This window comes from Coccinella septempunctata, chromosome X (assembly GCF_907165205.1).
Source record: "Coccinella septempunctata chromosome X, icCocSept1.1, whole genome shotgun sequence".
Taxonomy (NCBI): domain Eukaryota; kingdom Metazoa; phylum Arthropoda; class Insecta; order Coleoptera; family Coccinellidae; genus Coccinella; species Coccinella septempunctata.
The window spans coordinates 13,661,816-13,679,045 of NC_058198.1; the positions used below are offsets into that span (position 1 = coordinate 13,661,816).

The window sequence follows — 17,230 nt, forward strand, 5'->3', positions numbered from 1 at the left end:
ATAGCGTTGTCCACTGCAGGCGACTTCGAGCGGGTTTATTCAAGCGACTACGAGCTGTACGCGCGATCCGCCTGAAATGGGATCTGCAGCGAGTGTAGCGCGTGCACGCCTGTGAGCTCATCCATTTCAGTCGGTTTTCCGAACGATCTTGTTGGTTATCGTAAGGGCTCTGACTCACAGCGGTTTCTGCCGTTTCTTCAAACCACACACTACTGTTTTGGAAGGCAACACAGTCTCTACCGAAGTGTGATCTGAGTAGGAAGTAAGTTGGTTGAAAACAGTTTTTTTGTAATTGTGATTATTGAATATGAAACATTGAATCGTTCAAATTGCCACGTTATATTTACTATGGAAAAAGAGAAGAAGCAAAAGAGGAGAATGTGGGTACATGCAATCGTAGAGAAGAGAAAATCGAAAGGACAATTCACAAATTCGTTTTTTGAATTAAGGAAGGATGATGAAAAATTTTTCAATTATATGAGAATGTCAATTAGTTCGTTCGATGAATTGCCCAACACTATAAAAAATAACAGAACTAAAACAAATACCCGTATGAGAACATGCATTTCCCCAGAAGAAAAATTAGTTATCACTGTCAGGTATGTAGTTCTTGTGCTATATCTCTCTTTTTCACGAAATATTTTTGTGGAGAACACAGATTCTACATATGGCGAAAATTGATACTCTAATTGGAAAAGGTGAAGCGAATACTTTCTATCTTGATTTATGAATATTCATTTCAATTTCAAAGTTACAATGAGGTCAATACAAAGTTTAAAAAAATAAAGGAAATTTACAAATCTCTTTTTGCTTGAGAAATGTAAATGTATACAAAATTTCAAGGAGATTTGGAATGTAAACAAACATTTGAGAACATGGAAAAAAATTATTTCAGATGCGAGGTAATAAACTGAAAAATGCTGAATTGAGAATCATCATCTCCAGAGAAATGCTGAGATAAGATTGAACTGTGTCCGCTGCCGCATTACTCGCTTCCGGATTCCAACTTTGTTCTTGCTGTTCTGCCAGAGATCGCTTGTGATTAATTCGTTGTAGATCCGCAGAATGAATAGGTTGTTGTTGATTTTGAAACATTTGGTTTTGATGAGTATATGGAGTGTACCCTTGCTGCTGCTGAAACTGTTGTGAATTGTAACTTGGGTGTTGTTGGATTTGTGGAATGTAACATGGTTGTTGTTGAATATGATGCGGAATGTAACCTGGCTGTTGATGAGTTTGTTGTGCAGCGCAAGATTCGTATTTACTCATAACTTGCAGAATTTCTATTCTGCATTTAGTATTTGATAATTTTGGGAGAGAAGCAAGAGTAGGTACCAAAGATAGCAAAAACTGTCTGTTGTCGTCATTATCATGGCAATCAGAACTCATCCTTTTCTCATAGGTTTTCAGAGAGCATAGTAGTTTTTCTTCTATGAGATTAGATCTTTTTTTTCCTATCAATCGTTTCGTAGAGGTGGGTGTTGCAGTTGACGGAGTGGTGCGCTCTTCGACTACTGTACTACCCCCTGATTCAATGTTCAATTCTTTTAAAGTATCAGTGGTTTCTTTTGGTGTAACTGTGTCTTTAAGAAACCTCAATTGCTTCGAGTATACATAAGGTGCTTTTTTTTGGCACCATCTCCAGACTTTCCTCGTTGATTCAAAAGATCTCTGCAGTATCTGTCTCGTATATTCTTCCATTTTTTATGCAGCAACTCCCCTGTAGGAATCAATTATGAATTCATCTGATTGTTGATATGTGAAAAAAGTATATTTTTTTGTATTTTTGTTTTAGATATCTTGCTACCGGATGTTCCTTAACAGATCTACACTATAATTTCCGAGTGGGAAGATCTACTGCCAGCACTATTATTAAAGATGTCTGTAAAGCTATTTGGATCTGTTTACTTGAAAAAACAATACCAAAACTATGTTCTGAGAAGTAGCAAGAAATCGCACAAGGATTTGAAAGAAATGTAAAATTCCCTAAGTGCATCGGTGCCATTGATGGCAAGCACATAAGGCTTAAGCAACCACCGAATAGTGGTTCCATGTATTACAACTACAAAAACTATTTTTCGACCGTTTTGTTTGCCATGTGTGATTCAAATTATTGCTTTACCTATATAGATGTTGGATCTTACGTATATTACATATATCTTATGTATATAAAATGTGACTATTATTTGTTCAATAAAGAATCAAACACTTACCGAGGTGTTTCTTTTCTTGAATTGATGTATTTTCATTAGAAAATACAGTTAAGAACGTGGAAATGTGGTGTGCTGACAACAACTTGCTCCTGAATGTTGGAAAGACAGAACTGGTCCACTTTCATACTGTCCAGTCGAGCTCCGATATTTCTGTAACAAGGCTCCTGAATAAAGACGAAATTACAACCACAACGAAATTTTTGGGCATATGGCTCACTTCAGAATTAAGATGAAACGAACATATAACTGGCCTGAACAAACGATTAGCTACGGCGGTTTACTCACTGAAGGTACTAAGAAACTTTTTAGACTTAAATGTCTTGAAGACTGTATATTATGCTAACTTTTATTCCTTATTATCATATGTCATCTTTTTTTGGGGAAATAGTGCTAATGTTCAGAGTATTTTCGTGACCCAAAAGCTAGCCTTGAGGACAATGATAGGGTTTGGAAATAGACAGAGCTGCAGGAGAGCCTTTCGACACAATGGCCTGTTAACAGTCTGGGGATTATATATCTTCAAAAGCTTGATGTTTGTTACAGAACACTAACATTATTTCATTCAATACAGAAATGCTAAGAGCACCAGAAGGATGTACCCATACCTCTACCCAAGGCATACCTTAGCTCTGACACAAAATAGCGTCAGATATATGTGTATGAAACTCCATAATGCACTACCTAGAGAGTTTAGCCATATCAACGAGAGAACCCGTTTCAAGAAAGAAATACTTCAGTTTCTGTTCACATGCGAACCATATAATATGAATGAATTCTATGACTACTGTAAAAATTATAAATAGGTATCCTCAAAGACCTAATACTCATGATATTTCTTTGACATTCTTTCCATTTCACTTTTTACTATGTATATTGTTATTTGGAAATATATATACTATCTATCTATCTATCGTTCTATCTACTCCTTTGTCGTCTAGCTGGATCTTCCTTTGTTCCGTGGATTTTCTATGCCTCGTCTGGAGTGGTTGAAGCTCTGATTCTTCGCCAACTGTTCACGTTGCTGGATTTCTTCTTTGACTCGAAGGAACATGGACAAGATACTGAGGTTGTAAGGCTCCCTTCTTTGGGTTTGACTATTCACAGTAGTGAATCGAATAAGAAGAAACTGAAGAATGTTCTTACATCTATTTATATTGGATCTAATATTTCGTAACTACCCAATTAATCAATAATATGTAGCGATCAGAAAGTGCAGCCGATGACCGTCGTATCTGGGCCAAATCCTCACAAAGTAATGCAATTCAGCAAAAGTGCCGCATTGAAGTTGTATGTATGTGTTCGCCTTGAATTTGAAATATTGAAGCCTGCCTGATAATCTTTTTATGAATATCAGACACAAGTCCACACACAACTTTGGCAAAGCACTATCAATTCTTGTCACACGAACAACATAGATACAACTTCGAAATTATAATATGTCTTGAAAATGTCTCTCTTATATACTAAATCTTCACTGTAGTTTTTATAGGAGCAAAAAGTCTCCAACGAGCATAACTGAAGAATACCAAAATTCTCAAGAAAAATTACAATTACTTTTCGGCGCCATAAAAGACAATTTTTTCAATCAATATTTAATGCTTTCGACCTGGAGAATATTTTGTATAATTTTCACCTTTTATTATTAAATACGAATTTTCAATGTTTAATAAAACATGACATTTTTTTTATTGGAACAGCCCTATATTTTTGGCATCTTTTTGAGTGGAACAAATTCATTAAGATCACTGAAAAATGACCTCAAAATCGTCAATATTTTCTCTAGAACAAAAAGAGTACCAGAAAAGGTACAGAGACAATAAGCAAATATTCAATTTCATTAAAAATCAACTAGGCACGATTACGTCCTACCGAATCGATAAAAAATAGGAGGAACACAACATAGTCACAACTTCCACATGTTCTTGCTCAAAAAGAAGTTCACCTTCAATATGATGCGGATCGGAATTGAGTGAATTGGTGGAAGACAGGAAGCATGAATCTTTATTCCCGCCTAGGTGAAGGTATTCTATTTTCCAGATAATATTATTTATTTATTTATTCATCTTCACTTTACATACACCGAAGGTAATTACATGCAAAGGTTTTCAACATTTCGCTGAATTCACAATCTAGAAATATAAGATTTAACAATATAACAACAAGAAACATTTGAACAAATGAAAGACAACAAAAGCAGATGTATAAAGTATATCAATATTTAATATTATATTTAATATCACATTAAATTGGGTTTTCCTTCTGATGCAGCAGCAAATTGAGCTTAATTTCTTTCCTGCTAGTGTTAAAAAAATCGCGAATTATACCCTCTGACAACACCGCATTGCAAACGCCCAGCAGGTGAGTGATAGGTGATGGACTCCTTCTGTCAACACAAAACAGGTCACAAGATAACATCCTCAGATTAATCTTTGGCACTCTAAACTTGATGAAGTTAATAAGATGACAATCACAATACTTCAAATTATTTACAATATTATGTATAAATATCACAGCTTGAGTCCTCCTCCGGACATCAAGAGAGCAGAGGTGAAAATCTAACAACATAGACCGATAGGAAATCATAAATGGATAACTTCCATTTTTTTTAACATGGATATATCGCAGGAATCGCTTCTGCACTTTTTCAATCTCATTGCTATGGATATAGTAAGTTGGCGACCAGACATTGGCGGCATATTCAAGATGAGGTCTCACAAGGGTTGTGTAGAGTTTAATAGTAGTTTCAACATTGAATTCTCTACTGTTCCGTATAACAAATCCGAGTATTTTATAAGCCTTATTTATGATGTTACTATAATGATTGTTGAACTTAAAATGTGGCCCAGCCTTGATGTCATCGGGTCCAGGTGCATTATCATAGCAAGTACCAACTTGAATCCCACAACAATAAAAGGCTCTTAGCGATTCCAGAGCACCGGATATAGAGAGGTTATGTAGAAGGCTGTAGCATCTGTAACTTTTCCATGCCACCCGAGATGTCACTCATTGCTGTCATACTCAAATCATTTAAATGCAATGTAATGCCTATCTTATTACTTTCGTGTTCTTCTGACTCCGTCCTTATAGACGGATGCGATGCCTTTTCCCTTAATATATTATGAAATATCTTTCAATACCCTTCTCGAATAAAATTGAAAGCGCAATAGCGGATTTTTTGGATGGTTGAGAACCAATCCAAAATGTTGGTGGATCAGCAGAATCGATGCTCTGTTCTCGTCGGAAATTATGGTGTGTAGGTTGTTTTCTACCGTTGAGGGTTCGGCTATCACGCCGTGTTTGCGACGGTAGTACATGTACGCGACGTCGCAATATTGTAAATTTTTGTCGGTACTGTACCACCGTTGCAAACCTTGCTCCCTCACGTTGGCGGCGTGCCCCCGTTTATGCATCACGAAGCTATCCACTTTGCGCCATATTGCTGATGCGTCTTCGGCAAACAGTTTCACGCTTTGCGTGCCGTCGCAGGAGCTACCTTGCGGGATGCCGTGCGTAACTGTTTTGCTGTCATCCCGCAAGGTGTCCAGTCCGGCTCGCAAAACGGTTCTGATAAAGTATTTTTCACTCCCACGGGAATAGATCTTTCCTCGTTGAGCGCCAGCACGAAGGTGTTATATATGCCGGACCCACCGAGGTGAAATTCTCGGTGGTACCTAAATCCGCACCGTTCCTTCAGCACACCGAGAATTTTTGAATTGTAATATGGCTTCGTCTTTCTGTCGAACTTAATGCGCATCGTGTCCGCGATATGGAATGCCGTTAAGGATATGGAATGCCGTTAAGGATCTGAAACCGAGAACAACGTTTTCATCGATCTCGATTGAAAAGTATTCTACATTATGCAGTTTAATATATCGGTATAAATAACAAATAATGAATGTGAGCAACTAATGGGAATTGAAAGTTCACTCGATGTTATCATTATAAAAGAAAACAAAATGAATAACAGTGAAGGAGAGATCGAAATATAATTTGGAAATTGAGGAACGACTTCGACAATATGTCATTTAATATTTTTAAACTTAATGTACGTTGTAATAATAGAATTAGAAAGATTACTTTGATTATGATGCCTTTTTTTGATAGCTATGTGGAAGAAAGTTGAAAAAGCAGTAATTTGGGTTCAACGATATATGTATACATTTATGTTATTATTGCATATTATGAATATATTAAGTACTTATTCGCTTAGCACCAGGTAGGCATCGACGTCCGATCGGTAGCGGACGTCTTGAAATTCTTGCATGTTAAGTGGTCTTGCCATTTTTCCTACGCACTGTTCACTTTCACAGATAAAAGTTATGTTTAAAAACAAATAAAAAAAGGGTTCTCCTTCGTAGAAAATGAGAAGAAAGTTCAAAAATAACAAAACAAAAGAATTCTGGTAAGGAAAATAACAGAGAAAGTTTAATAACTAAAAAACGCACTTCAACATGAAATAAAAATAAATGTTTTTTAATAACGTTCACAGGAAAATTACTTGGAAAAATATTATAAACATCACTCCACAGGAACGACTAGGAATAAGGAATATTATTCAAAGAATGAAAATCTGGTCAGCTGATTGTTACCGCAATGTGGCTTACTGCTTTCTGATTGGTTGAAACATTGATGATCAGATTGTCTTCTGTTTTTTGTCACGTTGCAGTTGTTGCTATGAAAAAAATTGGTTGGGGGGGAAATGATGCGTGGAAAGAGAAAAATCGTCCGTTCGTGGAAAAGTACAGGGTGGTACTTGAGTATTATTGGAAAAATCAAACGAAATGAAAAAAAACTGGGAATTTCATAGTAAGTGAACATTTATTCATCAATAATGTAATTTACTAAATATTACAAAGATTGTGTCTTTCAATGTACTTCGAGAAGGGTATTGAAAGATATTTCATAATATAATAGGGAAAAAGGCATCGCATCCATCTATAAGGACGGAGTCAGAAGAACACGAAAATCGTACGATTGCATTTGAATAATTTGAATCTGACAGCAATGTGTGACATCTCGGGTGGCATGGAAAAGCAACAGATGCTACAGCCTTCTACACAACCTCTCTATAGCCGGTGCTCTGGAATCGCTAAGAGCCTTTCATTGTCGTGGAATTCAAGTTGGTACTTGCTATGATAATGCACCTGGACCCGATGACATCAAGGCTGACTTCCTGGGCCACATAATATTATGTGGATCGGAATTGAGGGAACTTTTTGGTAAAAAAGGGAGCATGAATCTTTATTACCTTCTGGGTAAAGCTATTCTATTTTCCACATGATATTTTGTTGCCCAGGGATTCAGCCTTGATGTCATCAGGTCTAGGTGCATTATCATAGCAAGTACCAACTTGAATTCCACAACAATGAAAGGCTCTCAACGACTCCAGAGCACCGGCTATAGAGAAGTTATGTAGGAGGCTGTGGCAACTGTAGCTATTCCATGCCACCCGAGATGTCACTCATCGCTGTCATACTCAAATCATTTAAATGCAATGTAATGCTTATCTTACTACTTTCGTGTTTTTCTGACTCCGTCCTTATAGACGGATGCGATGCCTTTTCCGCTAATATTAATTATAAAATATCTTTCAATACCCTTCTCGAAGAACATTGAAAGACACACTTCACTTACTATAAAATTCCCATTTTTTTTTTTTCATTTCGTTTTATTTTTTCAATAATACACAAGTACCACCCTGTACTTTTCCACGAACGGATGATTTCTCCGCGCATCATTTTTCCCCCACCCAATTTTTTCCAAAGCTACAACCGCAACGCGACAAAAAACAAAAGACAATCTGATCATTAATTTTTAACCAATTAGAGAGCAGTACGCCACATTGCGGTAACAATTATCTGAACAGATGTTCATACCCTGAATAATATTCCCTATTAACAGTCATTCCTCTGTGTGCTGTTGAGGACAGTTTCTAATAATTTCCTGATTAATTTTCTTTGTATACCTTTACTGTGAACGTTATAAGAACATTTATTTGTATTTCGTATTCTTGTGCGTTTTTTCGTTATTTTTGAACTTTCTCTTTAATTTTCCAACCCAGAACTTTTTTGTTTGTTATTTTTGAACTTTACTTCCATTTTTCTCAGTGACAGAACTCCTTTTTTTTCATTCGTGATTGTTTAATTCATGTTAAAAGTGAAATGTTCTAAAAACAAATGGCAAGACAATTGACGATACAAGAACTGCAAGACAGCCGCTACCACTCGGACGTCGATTCCTACCTGGTACTAAGCGAGTAAGTACTAGATATATTCATAATATGCAATAATAACATAACTGTATACACATATCATTGAACCCAAATTACTGCTTTTTCAACTTTCTCCCACATAGCTATCCAAAAAATGCGCCTCTTTTTAATTCTATTATTACAACGTACATTACGGTTAAAAATATCAAATGCCATATTATCGTAGTCGTTCCTCAATTTCCAAATTATATTTCGATATCTCCCTTACTGTTCTTTTTGTTTATTCCATAATAATAACATCGAGTAGACTTGCAATTCTCATTAATTCCTCACCTTCAGTATTTGTATTGTTATTTATACCGAGATATTAAACTGCATAATGTAGAACACTTCTCAATCGCAATCGATGAAAATGTTGTTCTCGGTTTCAGATCCTTAATGGCATTCAATATAGCCGACACCATGCGTATAAAGACTGACAGAACAACCAAGCCGTGTTTCAAAAATTCTCGGTGTGCTGAAGGAACGGTACGGATTTAAGTACCACCGAGAATTTATCCTCGGTGGGTCCGGCATAGCACATTCGTGCTGTCGCTCAACGAGGAAAGATCAATTCCCGTGGGACTAAAAGAATACTTCATCAGAACCGTTTTGCGAGCCGGACTGGACACCTTACGGGATGACAGCAAAATAGTTACGCACGGCATCCCACAAAGTAGCTACTGCGACGGCACGCGAAGCGTGAAACTGTTTGCCAAAGACGCATCCGCAGTATGGCCACAGAACACAAATAATATGTATGGCGCAAAGTCGATAGCTTCGTGATGGATAAACGGGGGCACGTCGCCAAATGGGCCGTGAGGGAGCAAGGTTTGCAACGGTGGTACAGTACCGACAAAAATTTACAATATTACGACGTCGCGAACCCTCAACGGTAGAAAACAACCTACGCACCATAATTTCATTCTATGTGAATACTATTTCTAATATTAGTTTTATATCTAGGAAAAGCTGGACAGAGAGAATTAGAGTTGGTGGTATTCTTGTCGACTTCAAGTTAGATAGTGGTTCAGACAGCAATATTATACCGTTGAATATTTATAAGAAAACGGATGAGTCTTGTAAGAAGTTAAAGCCTACCTCAATAATATTGGAAGCTTATGGAGGTCAGAGAATCAAACCTCTAGGAATAATTGATTTAGTCTGCGAACATAAGGGTGAGAGAGGTGTATTTCCGTTCTTGATCTTAAATGAAAATTATATTCCAATACTTGGTAATGAAACCTGTGTTACAATGAATTTGATTGAAAAAGTAGAATGTATTGAAAATAATGTTAGTGGTATTAGCCGAGAAGTTTTTCTAGAGAAACATAGTAGTTCGTTCAGAGGTATCGGAAAATACAGAGTTCCATATAAGATGAAATTAAAAAATGATTATAAAGCTGTTATGAATCCTCCACGAAGAATTCCTTTGAAATTAAGAAAACAATTTTCAGAAACTTTGGAAGAATTAGAAAAATTAGATATTATTGAAAAAGTGAATCAGCCTGTTGAATGGTTGAATAATATAGTTATTATTGAAAAGAAACAAGGCAATTTGAGAATATGTCTGAGTCCCTTGGAATTAAATAAATATTTGATTAGAGAGCCTTATGTAATGCCTACTTTAGAAGATATTTCGGAAAAATTATGTGGAATGAAGTATTTTTCGGTATTGGATTTCAGTTCGGGATTTTGGAATGTTGAGCTAGATGACTCAAGTAAATTATTGACTTGCTTTGCAACCCCTTCAGAGCAAATATATTGTTTTAAAAGATTAGCATATGGCCTATCTGTTGCACCCGAAGTTTTTATGCGATACACTCATCAAAATTTTGGAGATTTACCGGGAGTTTTTATATATGTAGACGATCTGTTGGTTATGGGTGAAACACTTGAGGAATTTACGGAGGGTATTAGAGCGTGCTAATGAAGTCAATGTAAAATTCAATCCATCAAAATTTCAGTATAGGTTAAAAGAAGTTAAATATTTGGGTCATATTTTTTCAGAAAAAGGAAGAGCAATAGATACGGACAGATTAAAAGCCTTGGAAAAATTGGAAATTCCTAGTAGTAAAAAGGAACTGATGAAGGTTCTTGGTTTTATCAATTACATGAGAAGCTACATTATTAATTAGTCCGAATTGACAGCTCCTCTACGTCAGTTGATTAAAAAGGATGTAATATTTGTGTGGACAGATGAGCACACTAAAACATTTGAAAAAATTAAAAAAAGTATTTTGGAGGCCCCAATCTTACAAACATTTGATGAATCAAAAGAAATCGTCATCGAAAGCCACAGTAGTCAAAACGGATTGGGATGTTGTTTGATACAAGAAAATAAACCAGTAGCATTTGCTTCTAGAAGTTTCTCAGACACAGAAAAACAGTATTCAATGATAGAAAAGGAATTATTAGGCTTGGTTTTCGCTTGCAATAAATTTCATAATTACATTTATTCTAGTGATATCAAAATTAAAACTGATCACAAGCCACTTTTATCTATAATGTCAAAAGAAATTCATAAGATACCCTCTGCAAAGTTACAGAGAATGAGATTAAAATTACTAAATTATAATATAAAATTGGAATATGTTCCGGGAAAATATATGTATCTATCTGATTATTATTTATCTAGACATTTTCTCGAAAACAAGGGTGATGAAGAAAAAACTTTGAGTGAAGTTATTCATACTATTAATGTCAGTGATGAGAAAATTAAAGAGTTCCAAAAAGAAACTAGAGAAGATGCAGTATTGAAACATTTAATCGATGCTTGTAAAAATGGTTGGCCTTCACATAAAACAAAAGTCAAGGATGAAATCAAATTTTATTATCAATTTCGAAATGATATCACATTGGATGATGGTATTTTGTATATGAATGATCGTATCATAGTTCCAAGCAATTTAAGAACACAGATGTTAGAACTTCTACATGAATCTCATTTGGGCATACAGAAATCCAAATTCAGGGCTAAACAATTATTGTATTGGCCAAATATGGACTTACATATTGAAAATTATATTAGTAAATGTGAGATCTGTCAACTCAATCAGTCTAGACTTTGTAAAGAACCGATGATCAAAACTGATTTGCCAAATATTCCTTCTAATGAGGTTTCATGTGATATTTTGGAATACAATGCAAAAAATTATTTAGTTTTAATAATAAATGGATTGAATTGATTACTTCGAAAAATAAGTCTTCTAAAGAAATTATTAATGCATGGTTGCAGATATTCTCAAGATTTGGCATACCTAAAATAGTAATAAGTGATAAGGTACCATTCGGTTCATATGAATGTAGAAAGTTTGCATCTGAGTTCAATTTTGCAATAGTTACTTCGAGCCCTCATTATCCAAGAGGACATGGACTAGCTGAAAAAGCGGAAAGCGGTGCATATTTGTAAAAATATTCTCAAGAAGTCTCGGGATCATACTGATATTTATATAGGTCTTCTAGAATATCGAAATGCACCTGTACAAGATTTGAAATTTTCTCCATCACAACTATTGCAAAGTCGAATTTCTCGAACCAAATTGCCCATTGCTGAAAAATTGTTAAAACCTCAATTGAATGCTCAAGTAGAAAAACAATTTCAAAAGAAAGTTAGTAACTATACAAAATTTTATAATCGTAGCAGTAGAATAAAACCTGATTTAGAAGAAGGTAATCGAATTATCTTTCGTAAAGATAATAGTTGGATAAAAGGTTTCATTGTCAAGATGGGGAGTACACCTCGCTCATTCATTATTAGGGCAGATAATGGTAAAATCTTTAGACGCAACAGTTCACAGATAAAACTGTATAAAGAACCATATCTTGAAGTTGATGAGGATATCATCCCTCAAAATACTGATAGTCATTATGAGGTTATTTATAGACAGGAAAATGTGAAGAATGAATCAATTGTAAATGATAATATGTTCGATTATTCCCATAGATTGAGCTGTGGTAAAGAATACAAAAGCACGAATCAATTGAAAATGGTATGTTCAATTGATTCAAATAAACTGAAAAGTGATGATAGAGACAGTGATAGAACTAAGACAAATGAATCAATTGAAAATGGTATGTTCAATTGATTCAAATAAACTGAAATGTGTGAAGAAGTGAAAGAGAAAATGAGAATAGACATTCGAAATTGTGATTTTAGATTAGGATGGAGTCGATTAATAAAGTTAGTTGAAAAGCCTTACGAATTATTTTGAATACCAATACCATGCAACATGAACAATCTTCTTGATTTCACCAATCTGATTCTGAATCAGCAGGAGACATGAAAAAATTACACGACACTATCAGGGAAAGTACAGAAGAAGAAACATGAATATAAACAAATGGGAAGACATAATTGCATATCTCATGCTAAGAAAACTGGAGTGCAAATCTCTACGAGCAAAGTGTGAACAAGCCACGATATATTCAGCACCTGGATGACCTCATCAGCTTCCTAGCTAAACGTTTCTAAACACTTGAAGTCGTCAGAACAAATTAAAAAAAAAAAAGAAAGAAAGTACGATGAACACCAGAAGATAAACAGTCACCTAAAGAGAACAACAAAGTGCAGCATATGCAATAATCCCCACGAGATCTACAGATGCGAAAAATTCAAAAATCTTAGCGTAGCTGAAAGAGAAGCACACAAAGTGCCTGAGTCACCACTTCAAACAAATCTGTCACTGTCATTTCAGATGCCAAAAATACAACGGTTGCCATCATACAACGCTCCATTGAGAAAAGCGAAATGATGTTACAAAAAGGCATCCTTCCAACCCAACTCAAGAAAGGGTCAATTCACATTTGGGACCCGCTACGATCAACCTCCGAGAATCAAAGACCTCAGTGCTAGCAACCGCCCTCATCAGATCCACCAACAAAAACGATGAAAAAATCACTTTAAGAGCCCTGATTGACCCAGGATCACACGCCTCATTCATCCCCAGTTGACCAGTAACATATCTGTTATATTTTCTACGGAGACCTTATAAGGAACTTTGTTATGTAGTATTTTTTCATAACCATTACTTAACCGATCCGCGATTTAGGATGTGCCCGCGCTGTATTCAGAATATGTGAATATTCTGTAAACGCCATATGCCGGCTCTGTGGTATTCACGTAACATATCTAGAAACTTGTTCTATATTTGTGATGTACCAATTTTAGATCAAGAAGGGAGTATGACTATGAAGCTGTGCTCTATCCCAGATACATCAATGTTTCATGTAGGTGATATAGCTACTCTATCGAGGGTATATAGGTGAAAGGACAAACTTTCAATATTATTATTCGTTTTGCAACAAAATGAAGAAGTTAGTACAGCATTTCAGCTGACATCTTGGTTGTTTTATAAAATACCTGCTTATATTTCCTAATACACCGTTCGAACAATTTGGGTAAGTCCCCTACGAATACGTAACATTTTCATTTGAAATTGAGAAAATTAATTCGATGTGTGTGGTAGACACACTTATTTATTGAAAAAAAGATTGTGACTTCAAACTTCAAACTAAATATTATGAAGAACGTGTTGAAAAATTATTTTATTATTACATATCTCTATGTTCAAGTGTTTCCCCGGCAATTCCTGAAACGCTGAAACGACGGTTTTTATCGATCGCTTATATTCGCGCCAATTCCTGAAAGAACCAAAGAACGGAAACGGGCATAATCATATAACCCCTTATTCCCCACACGAGACGAGTACTCGCGCTTCTAATACAGTAGTTAGTGCTATAAAGTTGTTTTCAATCATTTCTACACAAAGATTTTTTGATATCTGAAATCACTACCACTAATTTTGTTCTGTTTTTTTACTAACTTCAGATTATTTTTTGCTAGTTTGTTCAAATTGAAATTGAAACTATGCCAAAATATCGCAAAAAATTCTCGACTATATCTAAAACGCATCAACGAAGAATAACTTCCTTTCTTCGAAGTTTCGAAGGATTTGAAAATGATCCCCCGTTATCAGTACCCAATTGTCCTCCTTCAACAACTTCAAATAAAAATTTCAACGCTAGTTCGGTTATTGTTGATACTGGAAATGATTCAGTTCCTAATTCCTCTAAATTTTCTGGAAATCCTGATACAAGTGTATCATGAAAATCTTCTCATTTTCAAAATGATCACCCTCACTCCTGGTTGTTCTCATTGGACATCAAGCACTGATAATATTTTACCTAGTATTCAATCAAATGAAAGTTTTCAACAAGAAACAGTAAATGTTCAGAAACCCCCTTTCAAAGATGCATTGCAGAATTGGGCTCTCAATTCCTCCATAAGTAGGATCCACTTGAATAAACTTCTTCGATTGTTGATTTCCTATGGTCATGATGATCTACCGACTGATGCTCGATCTTTACTACATATCCCTAGGGATAAAGATATAATATCTATCAGTCCAGGTTCTTATTTCCACTTTGGTTTAGAAAAGTCCTTGCACAGTTCTCCCATGATTACCTTCATTTGATCTGCCTTGGTGTTGCGAAAAAACTTCTCCAACTCTGGACTAAAGGTAACAAATCATGCAGAATGAACCCAGTTCAACAAAGTAATGTTTCTGAAATGGTAATTTTTTCCCCCCCTTTATTTCCAGTGAGTTTTTTAGGAAACTTCGAAGTCTTAGTGAACTTGATAGATGGAAAGGAACAGAATTTAGAACTTTTTTATTGTATACAGGACCTATAGTTATGAGAAATAATTTGTCTCACGCAAAATATATTCATTTTTTAAGTCTGCATGTGGCAATTCGTATTTTGACTAGTAGAAACCTTCATTTTAGCTTTTTAAATTATGCACAATCTCTTCTTGAATATTTTGTTTCAAACTTCAGTATTTTGTATGGTGCAGAACATTTAACTTATAAAGTTCATAATTTGATTCATATTATTTGTGATGATGTTAAAATCCATGGCCCTTTAGATGATTTCAGTGCTTTTTCGTTTGAAAATTATTTAGGAAAAATAAAATTCAAAACAAAAACAGCAAATCGACCTCTGAGTCGAAAAGTTGATAGAGTTCTTGAAAGCCAAGCTAAAGAAAAACCAGAAAGTTTTTGTATCCTGTATTAAAATATTCAAATTCTGAACTTGTATCTGTGCAAGTGTCTGATGAGTTATTCCTAAATTGCGAGCGGCCAAACAATATTTGTATGATGAAAAACTCGAATATTATAATGATAAACTCAATGTACCTAAACCGTGTGAATGAAATCATGTTGAGTGGTCATGTATTGGATATCACTGTGCCATTGTTCGAGAAACCACAAGTCCATCATTCAGTGAACATCTTTAAAATAGATCATACGGCAATATCGGTTTTAAATGATGTTCCTATTTCATCTGTCAAGGCCAAATGTCTTATGCTGCCCTTAGACACCAAACAGAGTGCTATTATTCCTATCATTCATACTTTGAATGGGACAGCCTGATATATTTTCTTTTTTTGTGCTATTCCTACAATTCATTTTTTCTATGTAAAAGCTGGATCTATTTTTGAAAGGTTCAAATTCTGGAAAAGGCCATATTAGTTTTTATTTGATTTTTGCTTAATTTTGAACCGTGTTCCGCAATTTTCTTCTGCGTGTTTTCTTTATAGATTCTAAGAATGGCCTACACAGTGGTGAAATTTATGGAGGAAAATGATGATGAGGGGGTCATTTCAGAAGTGCCATTCTCATGGATGGAAAATGGATTATGTTGGTGGCCTTCCACCAAAAATGTCAGCAATTTAATTTGCAAACGGGCAGTGCCGGATAAGAATAATGGGAAGTGGAAGCAATATCCAGCAACCATTTTATATATTACTGGAAAGTAGAAATAGGGGGGATGAATCTTTTTGGGCATATAAGCTCTACTGATTTTATTCGTAGATGATTACAAAAAAGCCAGGAGGAAGGCGGATGACAGCGAAACAGAGGCAGAAAAGGGAAGAGACAAAAGGAGGAAGAGGAAATCAAAGCTCCAAACCGTGTATGAACCAGAATCCACAAGTGGTTCTGAAATTGATGAAATTGAGAGGGGTATGGTTTTATAGAGAATAATTTTTTTCATTAGTGCAATGTCTTCAAAATTTGTCACCATCTATTTCCACTGGAAAATAATGCTTCCTCTTATTATTCACACATCTGAATTGAGATTTTTATTCTATTTTAACTCATGCAAATAGTTTACATTTTTATTATAAATACTGATATCAAATAATCTAGCTGCAGGATTATTCAATTGATGTTTCCAATTATTTCAAATCAATATTCACAAATATGAAATACAAACTACTTGACTAAAATACATTTTTATAAATTTTAGTACTTGCCGGATTACCAACATTCCCGAGTCCCGAAAAGGATGGGATAAGTAAAGAGAAAAACTCATACATGACTTCAAATGTGATTGTATCTTGCATCGTATTTACGAATATATATATATATATATATATATGTACAACCTGAAATCTGTGAGTGTGCTACCGCTGATTATCTCGGTGAATGGGTTGATAGAAAGGCACTTACCTGAAAATACTCGGAGACTTTGCCTGGGCCAGCATGTGATATCTAGCTCGCAGAAGCAGATCATCTTGAGCACGGCGAGAATTGTCAGGAAATTTCTCCAAGGTCCTTAGCAGCAATGCACATCTTGGCCTTTGAGCCCGGTGTGCACGAAGTTTCTGCCCGCGTAGGTCGCGGTGATTAAAAAAAAAATATATATATATATATATATATATATATATATATATATATATATATATATATATATATATATA

General features: G+C 35.2%; 1 protein-coding gene across 3 annotated transcripts in view; it reads right to left on the bottom strand.

Moving 5' to 3' along the window:
• Nucleotides 1-621: 621 nt before the first annotated feature.
• Nucleotides 622-17,230, bottom strand: part of LOC123321869 — a 243,046-nt gene continuing 226,437 nt past the window's right edge. For all 3 annotated transcript variants that reach the window (XM_044909655.1, XM_044909654.1, XM_044909653.1), the window contains 2 exons: nucleotides 2,214-2,363; nucleotides 622-1,720 (listed from right to left, as the gene is read on the bottom strand). In XM_044909655.1, the coding sequence (XP_044765590.1) occupies nucleotides 892-1,701 (810 nt within the window). In that variant the 5' untranslated portion in view covers nucleotides 1,702-1,720; nucleotides 2,214-2,363 and the 3' untranslated portion in view covers nucleotides 622-891. The remainder of the gene's footprint in view (nucleotides 1,721-2,213; nucleotides 2,364-17,230) is intronic.